This window comes from Chiloscyllium plagiosum, chromosome 22, assembly GCF_004010195.1.
Source record: "Chiloscyllium plagiosum isolate BGI_BamShark_2017 chromosome 22, ASM401019v2, whole genome shotgun sequence".
Taxonomy (NCBI): Eukaryota; Metazoa; Chordata; class Chondrichthyes; order Orectolobiformes; family Hemiscylliidae; genus Chiloscyllium; species Chiloscyllium plagiosum.
In genome coordinates this window covers 29484517-29505776 of record NC_057731.1, presented here as the reverse complement: position 1 = coordinate 29505776, position 21260 = coordinate 29484517, and the positions used below count along the sequence as shown (strand labels likewise).

General features: G+C 39.5%; 1 protein-coding gene across 1 annotated transcript in view; it reads right to left on the bottom strand.

The window, feature by feature from the left end:
* Positions 1-21260, bottom strand: part of cpxm2 (carboxypeptidase X (M14 family), member 2) — a 182325-nt gene that overhangs the window by 11217 nt on the left and 149848 nt on the right. Inside the window, exon 12 of the mRNA XM_043712660.1 lies at positions 1784-1923. Within this exon, the coding sequence (XP_043568595.1) occupies positions 1784-1923 (140 nt within the window). The remainder of the gene's footprint in view (positions 1-1783; positions 1924-21260) is intronic.

Below are 21260 nucleotides of genomic sequence, written 5' to 3'. Positions count from 1 at the left end.
GAGTGTTGCTGAACAAAGAGACCTTGGAGTGCAGGGTCACAGCTCCTTGCAAGTGGAGTCCTAGGTAAATAGGATAGTGAAGAAGGCATTTGGTATGCTTGCCTTTATTGGTCTGTACATTGAGTATAGGTGTTGGGAGGTCATGTTGCGGCTGTTCAGGACATTGGTTAGGCCACTTTTGGAATACTGCATGCAATTCTGGTCTGCCTGCTATATGAAGGATGTTGTGAAACTAGAAAGGGTTCAGAAAAGATTTACAACAATATTGCTAGTGTTAGAGTGTTTGAGCTATAAGGAGAGGCTGAATAGACTGGGGCTATTTTCCCTGAAGCGTTGGAGGATGAGGGATGATCTTATAGAGGATTACAAAATCATAAGGGGCATGGATCAGGGGAATAGACAAGGTATTTTCCTCGAGGTGGGGATTCCAGAACTAGAGGGCATAGATTTAAGGTGAGAGGGGACAGATTTAAAAAGGACCTAAGTGGCAACATATTCATGCAGAGGGTAGTGTATGTATAGAATGCCAGAGGAAGTGTTGGAGGCTGGTATCATGACAACATTTAAAAGGCATCTGGGTGGGTATATGAAAAGGAAGAGTTTAGAGGGATATGGGCCAAATCCTGGCAAATGGGACTAGATTAATCTGGTTGGCATGGATGAGTTGGACCGAAGGGTCTGTTTCCATGCTGTATAGCTCTACAACTCTATGACTCTAAGTGTGCCATGCAATTTTGAACAAAGGTAATGGAAGTTAATACAAACAAATATTCTTTCATCACAGACAACATTCCATTGAACCAAAAGTACATGAAAGTTAGCAATCAAATTAAAAACGCGGTTTTGTTCTTTCGGTTTTGCATGCACGTGTTGCACGTGTTGCAAACCTCAGTCCTAAGTCTGTAACCATAAAGAGTATGAGCAATCAATTCAGCTGAGAAAAGTGGGTATGCCATGGAATGGTTTGTCTCAATGAAGTGTGTTGCGTAACTGAAAAGGTTGGGAACTATTGCTTTCCCAGTTAATTTGGTGATAAACCTACCCTGGCTGAGCCTGTGCAGTTCTACTATCATGGGACAGGGAGGTGTTACCAGCAGAGCTCCCCACATCTGATTGTGATTCCATTCCTGTAACTCAATAGTAGCCAGACTTTATCCTCTCAGCTGTGTCAAAAGGAATGTTCGTCAAGTTGTACTCTCATGTATACTAGGTCAGATTCTCAACACGTCTCGTTGACAGCAGTGATTTCGAAACGATAGTCTTTATTGAAGGAAATGGAATAACTACAGAGAGAATAGGACTCCTCAAGGACTAAAGTGGACATGTATGTGTAGATGAGCAGAGTTGGGCGAGGTCCTCAATGAATATTTCTTCTCTGTTTTTACCGTGAAGAAAGACATGAAGACTTGGAACTTGAAGAGGTTAGTGTTTTTTTTCGTACTTCCCTACCACCCAGTCCACTCCACTTTGTGCAGGACTAGAAATTGATTAAAGACTTAATAGTCATCTAGGTTTGTTCATTACATTCGCATAAGTTGACCCTTTACTAAAAATTTTGTGTCTGATGTATTTTCTCTCACTAGCTGCCTCAGAAAGCAGAAGGAGCTTGTGGTTTCAAATGAACCTATTGGACTATAAACTGGTGTTGTGTGAGTTTTGACTTTGCCCACCCCACTCCAACACCGACACCTCCACATCAACACTTAGAATGCCATTGTAACATGACCTGGAAACAGTTACTTCAGATTTGGAGAGTACAGAGAATGATTCTTCTACAACATACCTGTTCCATGAAAACAAGGAGGGACTCTCGATTGTTTTCCCACTGATCTGGGAGTTCACTCTCATGAGGAAATTTGTCACAGCCAACATATATAGAAATCTCAAAGCAATTTGTGTGCAGATAACTGAAGTCATTCATACCTTTAAGGACAAAACATGGCATTTTAAAAACAATTGCTTAATAATTACATGGCCAATTATCATTGAAATGTTTTATTTAAAACAAAGATTCATGATTTACTAACAATTACTTGTCCTCCTTATTTCAATTTCCAACTTAAATGCAGCTCTCTGTTATAGAATACTAAGATTTTCACACTTCTTTGGATATATAGCCATAACAAACCTTTCACAAAATAGATTGACTATTGTGGTTTTTGTTTGCCATCTCATTAAGAATACATTCAAAGCTGTTATTGCTTTCAATATTTCAGGGCATTGTTTGATGATTTAATCTATAATTTTAGGAATCAAACTTTTTATATCGAAATATATGATGTATGAAGAGTACAGTAGAATCAATAACAACTTACATTATATAGTGCATTTGATGCAGTAAAACATCCCAAGGCAGTTCACAAGCATAAAACCAGATGGAAATACACACTAAGCCACGACAAGGGACATTCGGACAGCTGACCAAAAGTGTAGTCAAAAAGGAACATTTTGTCAAGAATTGTAAGGGAGCAGAGGCATGAAGACTTGGAAAAGGATACTTTAAGTTGAGAGAGTTGAAGGTATAAAGGGGCAAATAAAGTGAGGCATCAGCAGAGACAGATTTGAAGTACTTTGAAGGTTGTTAGGGTGAAAAGATTACAGAAATAATGAGAGATGAAGCATTTGAACATGAGGACATAAAACTTAAAATTGAGGCATCTTGTGGACTGGTTGCTAATGTCAGTTAGTGAGGACAGTAGTAGTGGCTGAATGGGATTTGTTGCAAGTTCGAATGCCACCATTAGAATTTTGGATCAAGCCTGTCTTGACAGGCCTGAAATAATTGAAATAAAAACAGAAAATGCCAGGAAGCAACTGTGGAGAAAATGGTCTTTCAACAAAATTGTTCTACCACACTATTTTCTAAATGGGATTGCCGAGCTCTGTTTTCAGAATGCTGCCTGCACTGATTGTTAGCATGCATGGAGTCCAGTGCTGTAGCTTCAGCAGGTCAGCATCTTATGTTTAAGCATACCCGATGCTGTTCCTGGCTTGCTCTTCCAGACTCCTCATTGAACCTGGTTTGAGGGTATTGGTAGAGGGAGAAATATGGGAGAAAGTGAGGACTGCAGATGCTGGAGATCAGAGCTGAAAATGTGTTGCTGGAAAAGCACAGCAGGTCAGGCAGCATCCAAGGAGCAGGAGAATCGACGTTTTGGGCATAAGCCTGAATCCTGAAGAAGGGCTCATGCCCGAAACGTCGATTCTCCTGCTCCTTGGATGCTGCCTGCCCTGCTGCACTTTTCCAGCAACACATTTTCAGCAGAGTGAGGAATATGCCATACAAAATGTCACACACCGGCCCTCTGAAGAGTATCCCAACCAGACCCATTTCCCTACCCTATTATTTTACATTTACCACTGACTAATGCACCTAACTAACATTCCCAACCAAAATGGGCAATTTAGCATGGCCAATTCACCTAACCTGCACATCTGTGGACTGTGAGAGGAAACCGGAGCACCAAGAGAAAACCCATGCAGACATGGGGAGCACATCCAAATTCCACACAGACTGTCACCCCGAGGCTGGAATTGAACCCAGTCTCTGGCGCTCTGAGGCAGCAGTGCTAACCTCACAAGTGACAGCAGTGCAATTCGAACCCACACCTCCTTAAAGACTGGAACCTAAATGCAGCGCCTTAGACTGCTTGACCAAGCTACCACATGCTATCACATTTAACAGTATGCGAGTGTTTCAAAACCACAAGGGAAATGTCCTCAGTCTGAAGACTTTATACAAACTGTGTGATCATCATTTCTTCTGTTACTGTAATGGACATCTGTGATGGGGCTATCAGTGAGAACACGTATAGGTAGGATTTCTCCCTCTTGCTGGCTCACTCACAACCAACTACAGAGTGGCAGATACATCCTTCAGAATTTATCCAGATCACCCTGGAGTGATGCCACTGAACTATTCTTAGAAACAAACATTCGAGTTTACCAGCCAAAGTTCCTCTGTGTCATTGTTACCCCCAAGTGGTATCCAATTTGGAGGAGTATAGATCCATTTTTTTAAAGGAGGAAAGTAGTGGTAATCATTGTGAAGCTGCCTTGCCCATTTTTGACCTGGTGCCATTAGATCTAGAAATCCAGAAGCAATACTAAAGATTACCAAGGGTATTCCCTTACAACTGTACTCCATGTGGCTGACACTTTTGAGGAATCTGTGATGGTGATGGAGGAGTTTGGAACATAATTACAGAATAGTACAATTTTCTAACTATGACTATTGATTGACTGGGTTATGGGTCTGGTCTACAAATTTTGGTACAATTTTTAAAGATTAGGAAGGAGAACTTTCAGGGTGGACTGGGCTTGGCATGCTTTGGTAGTGTCCAAATTAAATCAGTGATTGATTCTGGACGGTCAGTCCAGTTTTAGTCCCATTATTGTTCATCACAGCCGTTTTAATACAACAGAGAGACTTGCTCAGCCATTTCAGAGGGCAGTTAAGAGACAATTACATTATTGCGTGCTGAAATATGCCTTGCAAACCACATAGAGACAATAGTATTTCTTCCTAAAGACATCAATAACAGTTGCATTTTCTTTTACAACAATCTAGTAGTTTGAAGGTCACAAGTGATGGGAACTTGATATATTTAAGATGTACTCTGATGTGGTGTTATCAATACAGTAAAATTGAGTTTCTCAGTAAAAAAAATAAGCCTTTTCAACAAGGGTCCTTTGATCAGTCTTCCATCTATGAGTAATCTAATTAGGGAGCAGTGAAATGACTTCTATAAACTATACTGAATAATGTAATCATAAACAGAGAGTATTGTTCACGTCAGCAGAGAAAAACAAAGAAACATTAACGGTTTTTCTCTCCACAAAATACTGTCACTCAGCCTGTTGCTTTTCTCTACCACTTTGTTTCTGTTTCAGAATTCCAGCATCTACAATTCTTTGTTCTATTTTATGGATCATTTAATATTTAATTTTTAATGCATTAAATACTTTGCTGTAAAGACTATTTTAAAACTCACCAACTAGCAGCTGCAGGCCTTAAAAAATTAAGAATTATTTGAAGAGTTTTCCTTAAATGGTGCCACTGATGTAAGCTGGCAATTGTAACTTTGCCAGTACAGTTGATAGGGCAGATTTTAGAAAAATGAATTTAAATCAGGTTGAGAAGTCACAGAAAACCCAGCATAAGCCATTTGGGGTGTAAATCACTGACATTTAATACTCTGAAAACGTTTGTGTTGGTTTGGGTGAACCTACCCAGATTGCACTGATATAACCAAAGGAAACAGGAGACAGTCAGCGCCATGACCCTTAATACATGATGTTATAGAATGGCTTTAGGACCCAGGAGCAATCTTCCGATGATATTATGGGGCTGCTCCCCCAAGCATAAATAGCAGTGTGGGAGGATTTAGAAAAAGATAGAAAAACACAGAGACCTAGGCATAAGCCTTAAGTCTAACTATATGAATATAGAAACACATGTATCCTCTAAGTCATCCTTTATTTACATGTGCATAGTACTTGACACTGATCCAGCTCCCTGAGAGCCAGCTCTCAGAGTGAACAGAGCCTCTGATATAAAATCTGTCAGCCAGGGGTCTGTGATTGGACCAGGTCAATCATTCCAATCAAGGAATTCATATTATATGAGGTCTACTTGGCTGACCTCATTACAATCATAAGAAAGTGCAGAGAAATATGTGGAGTTTGACCGACTAGTATTAGGTGATAGAGTTCATGGAATAGCTTCTAATAGTACAATAACATGAGCGCATTTATCTCTGAATACAATGTACCATAGTATTTAATCTGAATATGTAATAAATTCTCGCAGTGACTGACAGAAATGAGAAGATTTAAAAAGAAGTGAAATCATGCAGCAATTATTTTGTACTGCAAATATGACTCTAGAGGTTTACAATGGGGAAAAATGATACAAGAATGTATCAATAATATATTAATGGGATGTGAGGTTTTGCAGAAGAGAGTGCAGGCACAAAACGTTTCCAAATGAGCGAAAATTGTAAGATTTTGTTAGATAATGATTTTTGGTGACTTTTAGGCTGTTTGTGACAAAAACAAAACGTACTCATCAAGTTGTCCCCTGCTGAATTTTGTTGCATGCCAATTGCATCAATTTTCCATTAAAAGTTCAAACACTTTATCAGAGATGTCAACGACACTAATTTCAGTGTTTTTATGACTCAGTTGTGACGCCTTTGATGTAATTGAAAACATCTTAGATTCATTGCCATTGTTAAAATATTGACCTGGAATTTCCCCTGGTCTTTTGATACAATTGCAATATGTGCACATGCCCTACTTTAAATGAAAATGTATGTGTCAATGACCTCAGTTTTACTGAGAAAGTTCCTGTATACAAGCTAACTCACTCTTTTTGACCACTTTCATGCTATTTGTCACTGTTTTTGATTCCCACAACGTTTTTGTGAGTTTCTAGTGATTATGTTGACTTTTTCCTCCATGAAACCTTCATTACAACTTCATAACAGAATTTTGTTTCGTGAACTCAGTTTTAATCTGGCTGACAACACTCCCAAGAGTGACATCTTTGAATCTATCTGATGTGGATTGCCCTGTCAGCAGTAATACTCCCACAGGCAGAGTCCTAATCTCACAAGAACAAAGAGGCCTTCTCATTGCATGAAAGTACAGGCCCTAGAGAAAACAATGAATGAAGCAGCCTTCATAAATTACTCATTTCATTATTTGTTTTCACTGTGTATCACCCTGGTACTTAGTTGTGTCTTTCCACAACTTGTTTTAGTGCTGCATCTGACAGTAACTTGAGGACCAGAAATGGTGGGATTCTGAAACTGAACGGAAACGTCACGGGATCGAGGTAGGTTTTGACAAATGGCATCTGCTTCCTGTCATGAAGCCGCTGCTGATTGTACCTCTGGATGGAGCTCCTGCCGTAACACGTTCTTGCCTGCTAGACTTCAATGATGTAGTAGTCTTCAGGAGAAGAACAGGATTTGGGTGTGTTCTGAGAAAAAGATATTTTGATTACAAGGGTCACCCTTTTGCTTGACGCCTGTCGTCAGTTGGATGGCTGGCGTGATGATATCAAATCCTGGATGCAGCAATTCACTGAAGTTGGCATCAATTGGAAAATAAGATGAAAGGTAATCCCATCATGATGTAGGATGTGATCAGAGCTTCAATCATAGAGACATGAACATGAAGGCCAGTGATAGTCTTTGTGTACCTCGTCCTTGGAGATCTACTGCAGACCAGAATCCCACTATCATTTGCTATATTTCTACATACTCCACTCAGTTTCAATAAAATGCCACAAATCATAGAGTATCTTCCTCTGGGCACACATGTGCCTCACATGTTGCTGGTCTTTATGGGAGATGATGTATGGTTTCCAGAGGTCTGAGGTCTTTGGAAATCTTCTATTTAAACTTTGTCACTCTTACAGGTTCCGCATTCTTTCTATCTCATTCAGTGAGTTTTCCTAATATTGTTTAACAAGCTTCCCTTCCCTACTGTCAATCTTTACACTGGCACCTTAGAAACATCAAGTAGATGACAGAGGCATTAAGTTGAAGGGGATGACAGGCTCTCAATGGTGGACAGAAGAACTGGACCTTCTCCTTGTAATCTGGGCCTTCAGAGAGAAGCCTAGACCTTCTCCCTTCTTGAGTTGTTCTCCTTCTTCTCCTCTCTGCTACTGGATGGGATCTTTAAGAAGAATAGGCACTGGGGTTGAATGATTGAACACATCCCCCACAGAATATAATACATGTGAATAGCATTGGAGTGTGTTTAGCTGCCATGGAAAGATAACAAAGATTTAAATATTTACCTGCCAGCACATCCTGTGGTCTTTTGATATATCACTTCCATATGCTGTGTAATCACAGACTTGAAGCTAAATAGCCCTCATGTTAAAGTGGGAGTTGGGGGGAGTCAAGTTTTTTAGACTGGGTATCTGCCAAGTCAGTGTAGCATGTGTGAGATATGCAAAAACCAGTTGCTGTGTGTTTAGGAAGCAATGTATCCATTTCTACACGAGGACAGTGAGACAGAAGTGGGCCAAAACTGAACACCGGAAAATATGTCAGTTGAATGAGCAATGACTTAAGAGAATTTGGTGTTTGATTGCTGAAGGTGAATAAAAAAGAAACACAGTGTCACCACTCCCCTCTTTATGTGATATGATCCCAGATTGTTGTTGTACTCCGAGATATCACTGTCCTCTCATTTCAACCTGCTCTAAGGATACTTGCAGGTCTTCAAGAGAGAAGTTGCAGAACCTCTTCTTAACTATTTTGAGTTCTGCTCAATAGTTAGCTTCCTCGCCCATTTCTGTGTAATCCACTCCGCCAGGAGAAAGTCTGAGGTCATTCTGAAATTGGGCCTTATTTACAGAATATAGTTCAGCTGCTGACTTCTCCACAGGCTGGTCATGTATTTGAAAAGTATGAATATTGGCCAACTATACCACTGGCAGTGCCCATAAGATGCACAAACGAAATCAAAGCCAGGACTTTGGCAAGTTAACTTGATAGAGCATTCTCCTTTTAAAAGCATCAATTCTTAAGGTTGCTGAATATTTAGAAACACTCAACTGTGCAGGAACCACAACTACCCTGCTTGTTGTGTTTAACGTTTGTGTGCGCCTGTTGACTGTGCTCTGTGCTGTCAATCCTACCTGTGGTTACAGGGGAAGATAAACTAAAAGTAATTAAATAGATTGTGACTGTAGACATTTAAAGAAAAACTCTGTAATATAGTTCTGTCCACATTGAGAATCTGGAGTGTGTCATCTCTGCATGACACTTGTATAAAAAAGACATGTTTATTTTAATTGCAACTGTTAGGGGTCTTGAAATAAGTCATTTGCTCATCATTGACATAGTTAGGACTCTTAGTGCTTGTTTTAGGTAGTCACCAGTGACAAGCAGAAAATATTCCAACTCAAGCTCAGATCAAATATTTTCAGGCCTTCTTTGGCCACAGAAGCTTTGCCAATGAAAATAGGATATGTGTCACCTGTCTAACCCTTGTGCTATGAGGATAATGAAGTTCAATTTCTACTGAACTGAAAACAAGAAATTAAAAGGCTAGAGAAGCAGGAGCAAGTATTTAGTTCCTAATGGCAAACTACGGGGCAACTTTTTCACACATGTACATGTGTGGATTGAGCTGCCAGAGGATATGGTGGAGGCTGGTACAATTGCAACATTTAAAAGGCATTTGGATGGGTATATGAATAGAAAGGGTTTGGAGGGATATGGGCCGTGTGCTGTCAGGTGGGACTAGATTGGGTTGGGATATTTGGACGGCATGGACGGGTTGGACTGAAGGGTCTGTTTCTGTGCCTGTACATCTCTATGACTCTATGACTCTGTCAGTGAAGAATAATAAATGTAGAATGCTTTTATATTGTGAAACCTCTACTGGTCACACTGACACTTGATTTGTATTAATATTCCAGCATAAACAAACTCTATAAGAGCCTGGCTATGTAACTTCCTAGCTATGTAAATAATGTCACAAGTATGGCATAAATTATATTGAAAGTCCAGAGCATTCCATTGGTTATATAAACTGAAGTTAAATGCTATAATCATTGGGGTGTTCCATAAATCAATTCTAGAATGTTAAACTGCCATGAAAAATATTGAAATTAGTGCATTGTCATTTCTTTCCATAGACAATGTATATTACTGTTCAATACTAAAACAAGCATGTAAGCTGGCATTCAAACTTTAATGTAATGCAATGTTACCAGTATCAATTTTTCAAAATATCTTATCTGTGTCATACCAGAATCTACTGAACCATTTATTGCTTTGTGGTCACTTTTCAAAATGTGCTTATTTTCATTAATCATGTTAAGAAAAAAATTACTAAATATAACGCACAAAGACAGAGTAATGATGAAAATTACAGACATGGGAATTGCATTATTTTTATATTAACCAGTGGCTGGACCAAGTAAACAATTTGGAACCACATTTCTCCCCGTAAATCATCTCTGTCTGTGTTCTGTCATAGTTACGAATTATTACTGCACTGAAAAGTGAAACAATTATCCAGCTCTTAAGAATACACCATATCAAACAATAAAACAGCCATTTGTTCTCTGAAGTGTCTCCCTTCTATTCATCTCTGACTTGTGCTGGTTTATGTACCAAGTGTGATAGCAGCCATTTGGAAACTTGCCTGAATGTTATTCAGATGTAAGTTTATGTATGGAGTGCTGCAGGTTATTCAATTACGGATAACATTATCTTCAGCTGCTGTCTGCACCAAATTATTTGTCAGCATGGTTGATGCATAGTAGTCAGGAACAGACGTACAGGTAAGATCTCCACATCTTCCAGAAAAGCATGCCAGTGTTTTAGCTCCAGAACCATTACCTTGTCTGAGACCATTTAACTTAGCACAGGCCAAAGGCCAAATGTAAGAGCTTTTTGGTATGCACTCCACAGCATGACACACTACAGTGCTTCATCATATAGCTCTGGGGAAAGATAATCCAGTGGGAGAAAAGCATTTTCTGATGTCCTGACAATGTGAAAAGCTGTATATAAATTGATTCTTTACATTTTCTCTAACCAAATATTATTTTCTTCAGGTGTATCTCTATAATTTATTATCTATCAATCAGAAGATAATTCCCCAATCTTGTAATGAAGCAAGTATCTCCCTACATACACTATATATCCTCTACACTTTAGAAAATTATTTAACCAACAGATGTTAGGGATATAACAGATACATCATGAAAACCATGAGACATTTATTATCCACAAGTGGACCATTACTATAAATCACAAGTTACACTCAACAGCTCCACTGAGATAGGAATCATATCCCATATGCTTTCAAAATATTGTTTCTAACATATGTTAAAAGATTAACTATATAAAGAACAAAAAGAAGTTGATCATGAAAAAAAGTGAAAACAAATATATTCAATGGCGCCTATTCCCTTGTGGCAGAGACATTGCGCATTATATCTCTTGGGATGGTACTTCCTGGCACAGCCAGACACGGTTCATATTTGGCTTCCAGCTGGCATGCTTCCAAATGGTGCATTTCGCTACAGCATGGTTCCTTGTAGGGTGGTTGCTCAAAATAGAATTTCTCATTGTGCTGTTCCAAGCGGCACTGAACTTTGTGATGTGCTTCCATTTGTTACAGTTGCTTATGGGACTGATTCACCTGGCATGCTTCCTTATGTTATAGTTCCAACAAAACTAAAGGTAGCCTGAGTCTTGATTACCCAGTTATTATGTGGCATGGATTCAGAAGATTTATAATTCAAACTTTCTCCTCTATTTACATTGGAATGAAAACTAATTCCAGCAATTTGGATGTGAGACAATGCTGCCTCACTAATATTTGAAAACTATTTATCAGAAATATCAAGTGTGGTGAAAAAGCTTAAAAAGCTAACAGAAATAAAATGGAATATTTTGCCAAAATTTGACAAGTCGTCAACTTGTAACATTATCCCTGTTTTTCTCTTCACTGAGAACACAAAGGAGCAGTAGTAGACCATACGGTGTCTTAAACCTGCTCTAGCATTCAAAACGATCATGGCTGATCTTCAACTCCAGTTCCCTGCCAGCTCCCCAAGAAACCAACAAAACTATCTATGTCAGCCTTGGACACCCTCAACCATGAAATTTCTGCACCCCAAGGGGTAAAGAATTCTAAAGATTAACAACCATTAAAAGAAGAAGTTTCTCCTCCTCACAGCCCTGAAATGTTGATCCTAAGATTGTGCTCCTTTGTTCTCCATTTGCCCAGCCAATGAAATACCCTCTGTGCCTACTCTGCAAGCCCCTTCTTAATCGTGTATCTTTCAACATGACCAGGTCTCATTTTCCTGAGCTCCAGACAATTTAGGCTCATCTTATTCAGTCTCTCATCTTAAGATAACACATTGATCCCAGGACTCAATCTAGTGAATCCTTTATTTCAGACCAAACTTGCACTGTAAAGACAGGAATTTTGATTGCTGTTTTTAATATGTATCATGGACTGAAATAGGAAAGGAACTGTTTTTAAAACCAATTGTTGAAGAATTGCTGCATTTCGTAAAAGCAAGTAACCTGACACTCATATCAAGAACTGTTTACATAGCTGCTATTTCAAGCAGTAGATGATAGAATGCAGACCAGCTGAAGCCAAGGGCTGCGTAGAAAAGGAGATTCAGCTGGCAACAAGTAACTGATAGGTCTAAGGACTAGTGACGAGTTATCAATGACAAAGGCCTGCTGCCTGCCAACATCTATGTGATTGGTTCCTAGGGAGTGGAACAATTTAGAGCTGTGAAGAAGTTGGGGATAAACCATCAAATCTCCACAGGTTCAAAGGCTGTCTTTGTTCTCTGCAGTAAAAATACAAGGTAAGCTGAAGAAAACCTGTTTATTTTTCCTTCAGCAGTTACTGTAAGCTCTGCAACTTGTAACTAATAAGTAACTTATAAATGAACTAGTCATCCTGTGCCTCCTGCAAACCAGTGGAACCATTCAGAGAAGGAAAATTGAGAAGCAACACTCAGTCAGTACAACATTCATCGCAGCATAACCTGTGAACAGGACCACTGAAGTGCTTTCCAAGATTTTCCCATAGCATCCATAGCTTTTTGTTTCCAGTCTGTGTCACACTTTTTCTGTGTGTGTAGAGAAAGTTTGAGTTGCAAATGGTAAAGATATATGCTGACAGTTCATAATTGTTTACCTGTAGCTGGAGTATGATTATTTGTAATACAGACTAATTATTGTTAAGTACAGCAACCTAGGCTGTATTTGCTATCAACCTGGGATTGAATTAAATTAAATTGGGGAATTGTGCACATTTAAAAAAAAACTTTCACTTTTGTGATATGTCGAGGAACAGCAAATTCGAGTATCCCAGTGAAGTGTAACAGAGTTTGGGAATTTGCCCAAGTGTCTATTTTAAACAATGGAAATGAAGACCTGGATGTGGTATTAATGTATGACACAGGCAAAGGATAGTACCAGTTTCTGTACTACATTTTCAACATGGCACTGTCAATGACAAAGGTTTATCTGCAGGGTGTAAAGTTTCCCTGGCAGCCTTAAAGGAACTTTAAAAACCAAGTTGATTGACTCAGTGGGCAAGCTGGAAGTAGCATTTCCTGACGCAGCTGGGAAGGTAAAGATAATTGAGGTACAAGCACAGCACTTGGGTTTAGAGGAAATAAAGGAAAAAAAAAGCTGCTCTAAATAGTGAAACTTCAGATTTTCAGTTATGGCTAAAACAGTTTGAGCAGGAAGAAAGAATGATGATGCAAGAGATGACAAAGTAAGAGCAGAAAACTAAAAACGAAAGGGAGATGGAATTAAGAAGACAGGAAATAGAAATGAGAAATCTAGAATTAGAATGTCAAAGAGACTGAGAAGTGAGAAAACATAAATGTAAGTTTAAAGTGATGTTGAAACAGGTGACATCAGGTGAAAGACAAAATAGTTCTAAACACCTTATAGATTTTATTGAGCATAATAATTATTGAGAGTAGAAAGCAGAAACAAAGACACAGAAACACATTTTCCAAATGGTGGCATATTGGTTAGCACTGCTGCCTCACAGCGCCAGAGACCCGGGTTCAATTCCCGCCTCAGGCGACTGACTGTGTGGAGTTTGCACATTCTCCCAGTGTCTGCTGCGTGGGTTTGCTCCGGTTTCCTCCCACAGTCCAAAGATGTGCAGGTCTGGTGAATTGGCCATGCTAAATTGCCCATCGTGTTAGGTGAAGGGGTAAATGTAGGGATATGGGTGGGTTGTGCTTCGGCGGGTCAGTGTGGACTTGTTGGGCCGAAAGGCCTGTTTCCACACTGTAAGCAATCTAATCTAAAAAAGTCTGGGAAAGCTGATTTAAACTGACAGATTTTAAGCAGCAGCAGTCATAGTGAGACTTTATAAGTGTGGAGAAATATCCGTTTCAGCAAAAGAAATGAGAAAACCTCAGTTTCTGATGCGTAAAAGAAAATGAATAAGAAGACTGGCATGGAAAGACACAACATTTGAATTCACACTTTCACAAAAATTTAATCACAGACATGGAGGAGGCAATTTTTAAGAGACAGAATTGTTTATAAATTAAACTGCAAGACTGCTCAACATGATGGACTGAAAGGATACTTTCCATGCTGTAAAAAAAACTCTGACTACAGCAGAAGATATTCATATATTTCTTTATGCAATTAGAAACATTGGAAATGGTGGTCAATGGAGGTCATGAAACTCAGACAAATTTGATGAAGTTTTAAAAACATTGGATAATCACTTCAGTCTCAGAACTGATAAAATTTTGGAAAAAGCAAGATTCAATCATAGTTTCAATAATCCTTGTGAATCAATAGAAGATTTTATTAAAGTTGACTGCTGGAGACTAGTTGAGGAATATGACTATGGAGATATGAGGGCAGAGATTGATCAGAGATGTCATAATTGTAGACATTGCTGATGAGACTTTGTCGGATTTTTTACAATCAAAGGAAACTTCTCTCTGGCCAAAACCATTTAGCTGGTAGGACAAGCAGAGGTCTAGAAAGAACAGATTAATGCTCAGAGGAGATAAACAAACTGAATTTGTTCATTTCCTTAAGAACAACATAGTAAAAAAACCCAAAAGAAAATATGATATGGCTGGGAGAACAAGCACAAATCCCAGAAATCCCTGGCAATGCTCTGGCGCCAAAAACCCTCAAAGGCATGAGCAGAGTCCTCATGTTAAAAGAGAAATTTTTAACTGCAAGAAAATAACTCACTTTCAGAAGACATATAAAAGCAGAACGCTGGCACTGCAAAAATATTAAAATCAAGTCTTCACACACAGAAGTATTGATAGAGTATAATAATCTTCATCTGAAGTCTTCCTTGGTGAGAACAATGAACCTGATCAGACATTTTGATAAGCAAACATTTACAATAACAGGCATATTACAGATTTCAAGTAAGACAAAGGAACAAGTGATGACTCTCTTACACAACCCTGAATGAGGCAGAGTGTAGATACAATGTTGTTCATTCTTTCCCCAGGCCAATGGAACAGAGAAGGTAGGCCTCCTGAAGATGAGGTTCTGCTGCTTAAATCAGCCCAGACAGAGCTGATGTGTGCTCTGCAAAACTGGAGCTGGCAGAGAGGGGATGTGATAAAGGCTGTTGAGGTGGGAGAGGTGGAGTGGTCTTCTGAGGAGGAGGACCAAGGCGTTAAGCATTCTAACCGTTACATTGCAAGTCATTTTTCTACATTTGCTGATGATTGGACTGAGTGTGTAGTTAACACACACTGAATTCAAATGCTTTGCTTTAATGTATGTTTTATCACTTATGATGTGTTTTACGACTTTAAATAAAGTGGATCATGGAGTTAATCAATCCCTGAGGAGTGATTAATTCCAAACTATTTGTTCCTGAGCAGTGGACTGAATGTTATTTTCATTGAGTTTCATTTAGAGATTTTCTCCACATGGCCTAGCAAGTTTTCTCATGTGATTGTCCCAAACTAACCTCATTAACTATCGACCAAGCCTTTCTTGTTTGATGTAAGTCCAATTCTCCCACTTATGTTAGTGGAAGTACTCACTTCTATGGAATATCCCAGGATTTCCCAGCTTTTCTGGAAGTGGTATATTTTTATTACTACTGCAAACATACACCTGGTCAAATGCTAGCAGTCCAGAGTTGTACTTCATCCTGAATGTCGCGGCATAGCAGCCATAATCAAAGCCTTTCATGACTTGGTTGACACTTCCTTACATATAAAATTACATAGTCCTACCTGACACTGTTTAAGCACCAGAGCGCATAACTTACCTGTCCTCAGCCACATCCCCTTCCATAACACTCCAGGTCATGGCTACTCTTTCCTTAATGCCAACATAACTCAGCACCTTATCATTATTTAACGTGGCACTGTGACATATAGGAAAGCCTTTAAATACTTCAAATAAGTCACCTTTATTCATCAACATTGAGAGTAAAGAGAAATGAATCTATTGAATTGGTGCTCATTAAGTCCTACCTGGCTTGCAAAATGTACCACTGCTGTACTTTATCATGTAAAATGTGAGCTCCTCATCTCATTCATGGAGTTGCAGTCTTTTATATTTAGACTATGTGGACGCTAAAGGTAAAATCTCTTAAAGACAAAGATACACATAAACAGTTGCTAGCAAAGTCAATTGGAAAGTAAGTTTATACTGGGCTGATCAACTTCACCAACCAACCCCAACCAGCAATACCCAATATCCTGACATGTTTTTAATGATCAGTATTTGTGGAAAATGGCTTGTAATGTAACAGTTAGAATACAAATTAAACATTTCTCCCAGAATGTATGGCCAGATGTAATTTATTATAGCAACTCAGATTATTTTTTATTGTTAATAACTGTTGCAAGTTCTCAACTGCATAATGAATATGCAACATGATTTAATGTTAATATAACTTAGTCCAAATCTATAATCTCAGACTTAATAAAAAACAAGTTTGAAAGCATCCACCATCCCTGTGGTTTTGAATATAATTGAAATTCCCAGGATATGTATACACACACATACTCTTTCTCTGTAACTGGAGGAATTCTTGCTGTTAGGCCCATCCAGATTTCTCAGTATATCATTACAAATGCAACTCATTAACTACCTACTCTAGCCCTATAGTGTCATCACATCCAATTCCATCCCCATCTTACGACGCACCATTCACTAAAAAACTCATTACTCAATGGATATCCACTGAGACACCAGCATTCCTGGTGCCCATGCCAAATGTAAAATGCTGCTGTCCACGTGGGCGAGCTGCGTTGCTCGATCATGGACATGGTGTAAAGGTGTCAGGGAAGGGGAGGATGATGCTGTGTTTTTCTGACAGTGACTTGGATGTCCCCGTGGATAGGGTGCTGCAAAGAAAGATGTTCTTCTTTCTGGAGGACTGGCAGAAGAGGCCATGCCCCAGACCTCAGCCTAGTCTAAGATCGCCACCCAGATCAGTGTGGTCTCAAAGATGCAGAGGAAGAGCCAGTGGTGCTACAAGGTCAGTGACATTCTCTGCTCCACCACAGCAAGTGGCATACTCTTTTCTCTCCCATCAAGACTTATGCTCTACTGCTCTCACTCTCGCTCACTTCAGCAGCATTAACAGCCACACCTATCACTTTCAGCGCACTCATTTTCTCCCTTTCTCTCATTCCATGAGAAGGCAGCCCACAATAACTAGAAAAGGCATGGTCAGGTGGAGGAGTGCCCAACAATCAACAACTCAACTCCTATGAGGAGAGAATGCTGAGCCTGATAGGGAATTCTTGGACCATTTCTGTGGAGATGCCAAGACATCACTGTCCCATCAACTGAGTAAATATCACTTCATTCCACTGCAACTCTCACATTAACCCCACCGCCACTTGCAGCACACCACCGCTAATGATTGCCAGAGATGCCTTCTATCACTTCCATCTTGCAGGTACTGATGCCCACTATCACTATGGAGAAATAACCAGCTTTCCAAGCTATTTCTCCTCTATCTTAGATGCTGAGAATTTGGAGGCCAAGAGGGCCCATCAGCCAGACTGTCTCCTGCTCCTGCTCGGCCTCAGTCATAACAGGCCTCTATGGTGTCAACACTCAGGGATTACATCCACATGGACAGGGAGGAACAGAAGCAGCAGACAGATATGTGGGGTGCAAAACTCCTTATTGTCCAGAGGCTACAGGTTATGAGGACGCAATGTTCCAAGCTTTTGATGCAGGTATGAGGTTGGCCAAATGTACTGCCATACAGGAAGATGTGCTAGTCAGCAGTCCTTTTAACTGAGGACTGCTGACTAGCAAGGCACAAGGCCTACCTGTTTGATTGAGCTAATAGGCTCAGCCTAATTGCCAGTGCTCCCTGTAATGCAAGTCTGTGAATCTGAATGGCCTGCCAGTGGATTGGAGTGGTACCACGAAGACAGTGCAGAGCTGACAAATATAGGATGCCATTACTGGTGGAAGAGGAATTCATGCCCTAGTAACCATGTGACCTGAGATGCTACTCAGCGATGATTAATATGGAGACTTCTTGCAGTCTGCTGAAGTTGGCATGCTTCCATGTCAAGATTTAATTTCTAGCTTAGTTGGCATGTTTGGTTGCATTGGAACCTGAATATTAAAGAGGTTAATTGTGGTTTAGTGGCTCAGTGGTTAGCACTGCTACCTCACAGTACTAGGGACCTGGGTTCGATTCCAGCCTGGGGCGACTGACTGTATGAAGTTTGCACGTTCTCCCCCTGTCTGCATGGGTTTTCTTCGGGTGCTCCAATGTCCTCCCACAATCCAATGATGTGCAGGTTAGGTGATTTAGCCGTGGGCTAAAGTGATGGGGTGGATCTGGCTGGGATGGTCTTCAGAGGGTCTTGATGGGCCAAATGGCCTGCTTCCACATTGTAGGGATTCTATCATATTAATAAGGTGTTTAATGGCAATAATCCATCTTAACTGGCAACCTGTCACTGCCTAGCAAGAAACCTTCCTCTCTGTTTGGCAAAAGTATAGACAATGTGGTGAGTTCATCCCAATATAGTAACTGGACTTACCACTCTTCTCATCTGATTCTGCCACAAACCTCACTGAATGTCACATCGCTCAGGCCCCTAAAAGATTCCACCCAGTGGGTGACATTTTGTTGTTCTAACAATTCCATGTTTCATTAATAACTATAATTATTATTGTATTATATGATGCCACTACCCTAGAGTAAAGAAGGGTCTTTGAGAAATATGCAATAAGGCAAGTTGACTATGATTATTCAGTTAAGATGAAAAAAAATAAAGAGAATGTAAAAGCGTGAACCTAATCCAAATGCTCAGGTTGAAGGAAAGCATGAACCTTGGAACTGTAGACCAGCTTGATACTTATTGTCTGGAAAATACTCAACAGCAATATAAAGTATATTATCACTGCTTGTTTAAAGAGCACAAAGCCATAAGAACTAGTCAGCATGTAAAAGCAATAAACCATGCCTTTTAAAATCAATTGAACTCTCGAGAATGCAACTATTGTAGTAAATGAGCATTATCTTGTGCATACTTTGGAAAGGCATCATGATTATGATCTAAATGTGAAGTACTGAAATAAGATTAAGACCTATGCAATAAATGAAATGAGTTTGATCGCAGAAGGTGATAACAAATTAGCAATAGCTGTGCATAAGGTAGCAACTAAATGTGTTCTACAGATCCTGTATGGTCATATGGTTTGGATGAGAAATTTGTCTTATGCTAACCATTTGTCATGTATTTAATTTTCTATGTCTACATGATGAGATAGCTTTAAAAATGTGTGTGAATAAAAAGCAAATAAGCTCAGGAATACAGGAATGGGCCATTTAGCCCCTCAAACTGTTCTAACATTCATATATATTTGTTTTCAGCTGAATCCGATAATACTTTCAACATAAATCAATCATCAATTTAAAACTTAAAATTAACAATAGGTCCAGCTTTGATTGCCATTTGCTGAAGAGCTCCCAACTTCAACCAATGTTTACATAAAGGGTAATCTAATTTCTGCTGAATAGATTTATGCTCTGATTTTTACATTATACCCCCATTTGTAGATTCCCAAACCAACAAAAATAGTTTCCCTGTTGCTCTTATAATCTCCAGAATTTGATCAAATCATCCTGTAATTCTCTAAATCCCAAAGAATACTTTCCTAGTTTGTGCTATCTCATTTCAAAAATTAACACATGAACTTCAGGTATCATGCTGATAAAACTATGCTGTATTCCCTCCAATGAATTTATTCAAATCGTGATGCTGAGAACTGCTCACAATACTGCAGATGTAGTAAAACTAGGACCTTGTATGACTGAAGTATGACTTTTACCACCTTGTATATAGACATCAAAGTAGAAGCTTGTGAAATTTTAAAATAAATTAATACAGAGAAAGAGGGGAGCTACTAACAAGCTTAGCGATCTTAAAGATGGATAAATCCATAGGCCCAGATGAAATGTAACCCAGGCTGTTGAGGGAGGAGATACCTGAGGCTCCAACAATAATTTTTCAAATATACTCTGGTCACAGCTGAGAGATCATAGAGCTGGAGGGTGTTTGTCCCATTATTACAAAAAAGAAGATACTGTATACACCAGGCAACTATAGGCGAGTTAGCCTAACTTTAGTGGTGCAGAAATGTTCTAAGGGACAGAATGCATCTACATGTGGAGACACCTGGATACATGTAGATCAAGAATAGTCAGCATGAATTGTTGAGTGAAGTTCATGTTTGACAAATTTGATTAAATTGTTTGAAGAGGCAACTAGCTGCGTTAATGAGCATAGTGCATTTTGATATGGTTTACATGGACATAAGGATGGCTCTTGATAAGGTGCTAGACAAGTCAAGAAAGTAAGTGCCCATAGGAAAAGCGCAAAGTGGCATCCTGAATTCAACATTGGCTGAGAGACAGGAAGCAGAGAGTGATAGTAGAGTTATTGGAAGTCTGTTTCTGGGGTGGGGGTGCTGTTCCACAGAGCTTGTTGCTGGGGCCCTTGCTGTTTGTGGTGTACATTAATGATATAGACTTAAATGTAGGGGTATGATCAAGATGTTTGTGGGTAACATGAACATTTGTAAAGTGGTAGGTGGTCTGGAAGGATAGCCATAAACTAAACATGTACATCAATGGACAGGTCAGGTGGGTAGAGCAGTGGCAAATGGAATTCAATCAAGAAAAGTATGAGGAATTGCACTTGGGAAAAGTTAACAAGACAAGGGATTACACAATGAATGATAAGACTCTAAAAAGTACTGAAAATCAGAGGGACCTTCATATGCATATGCATAGATCCCTGAAGATAAGGTGATTCAAAAGGTATATGGGACATTTGCCTTTATTAACCAAGGCACAGAGCACATACCAGGGAGGTTATATTGAAACAATGCTGGTTAGAAAGAATGTGATGGCACTAGAGAGGGTGCAGAGGAAATATACTGGAAAGCTGCCTAGGCTGGAGGATCTGAGATGTGAGGAAAAGTTGAATAGGCTGGGGTAATATTCTTTTGAACAGCAAAGCTTAAGGGAGGACATGATTGAGATTAATAAGATAAGTGGGCTATATAGATAGGGTGAAAGTGAGGACTGCAGATACTGGAGATCAGAGCTGAAAATGTGTTGCTGGAAAAGCGCAGCAGGTCAGGCAGCATCCAAGGAACAGGAGAATCGACGTTTCGGGCATAAGCCCTTCTTCAGGAATGAGGAAAGTGTGTCCAGCA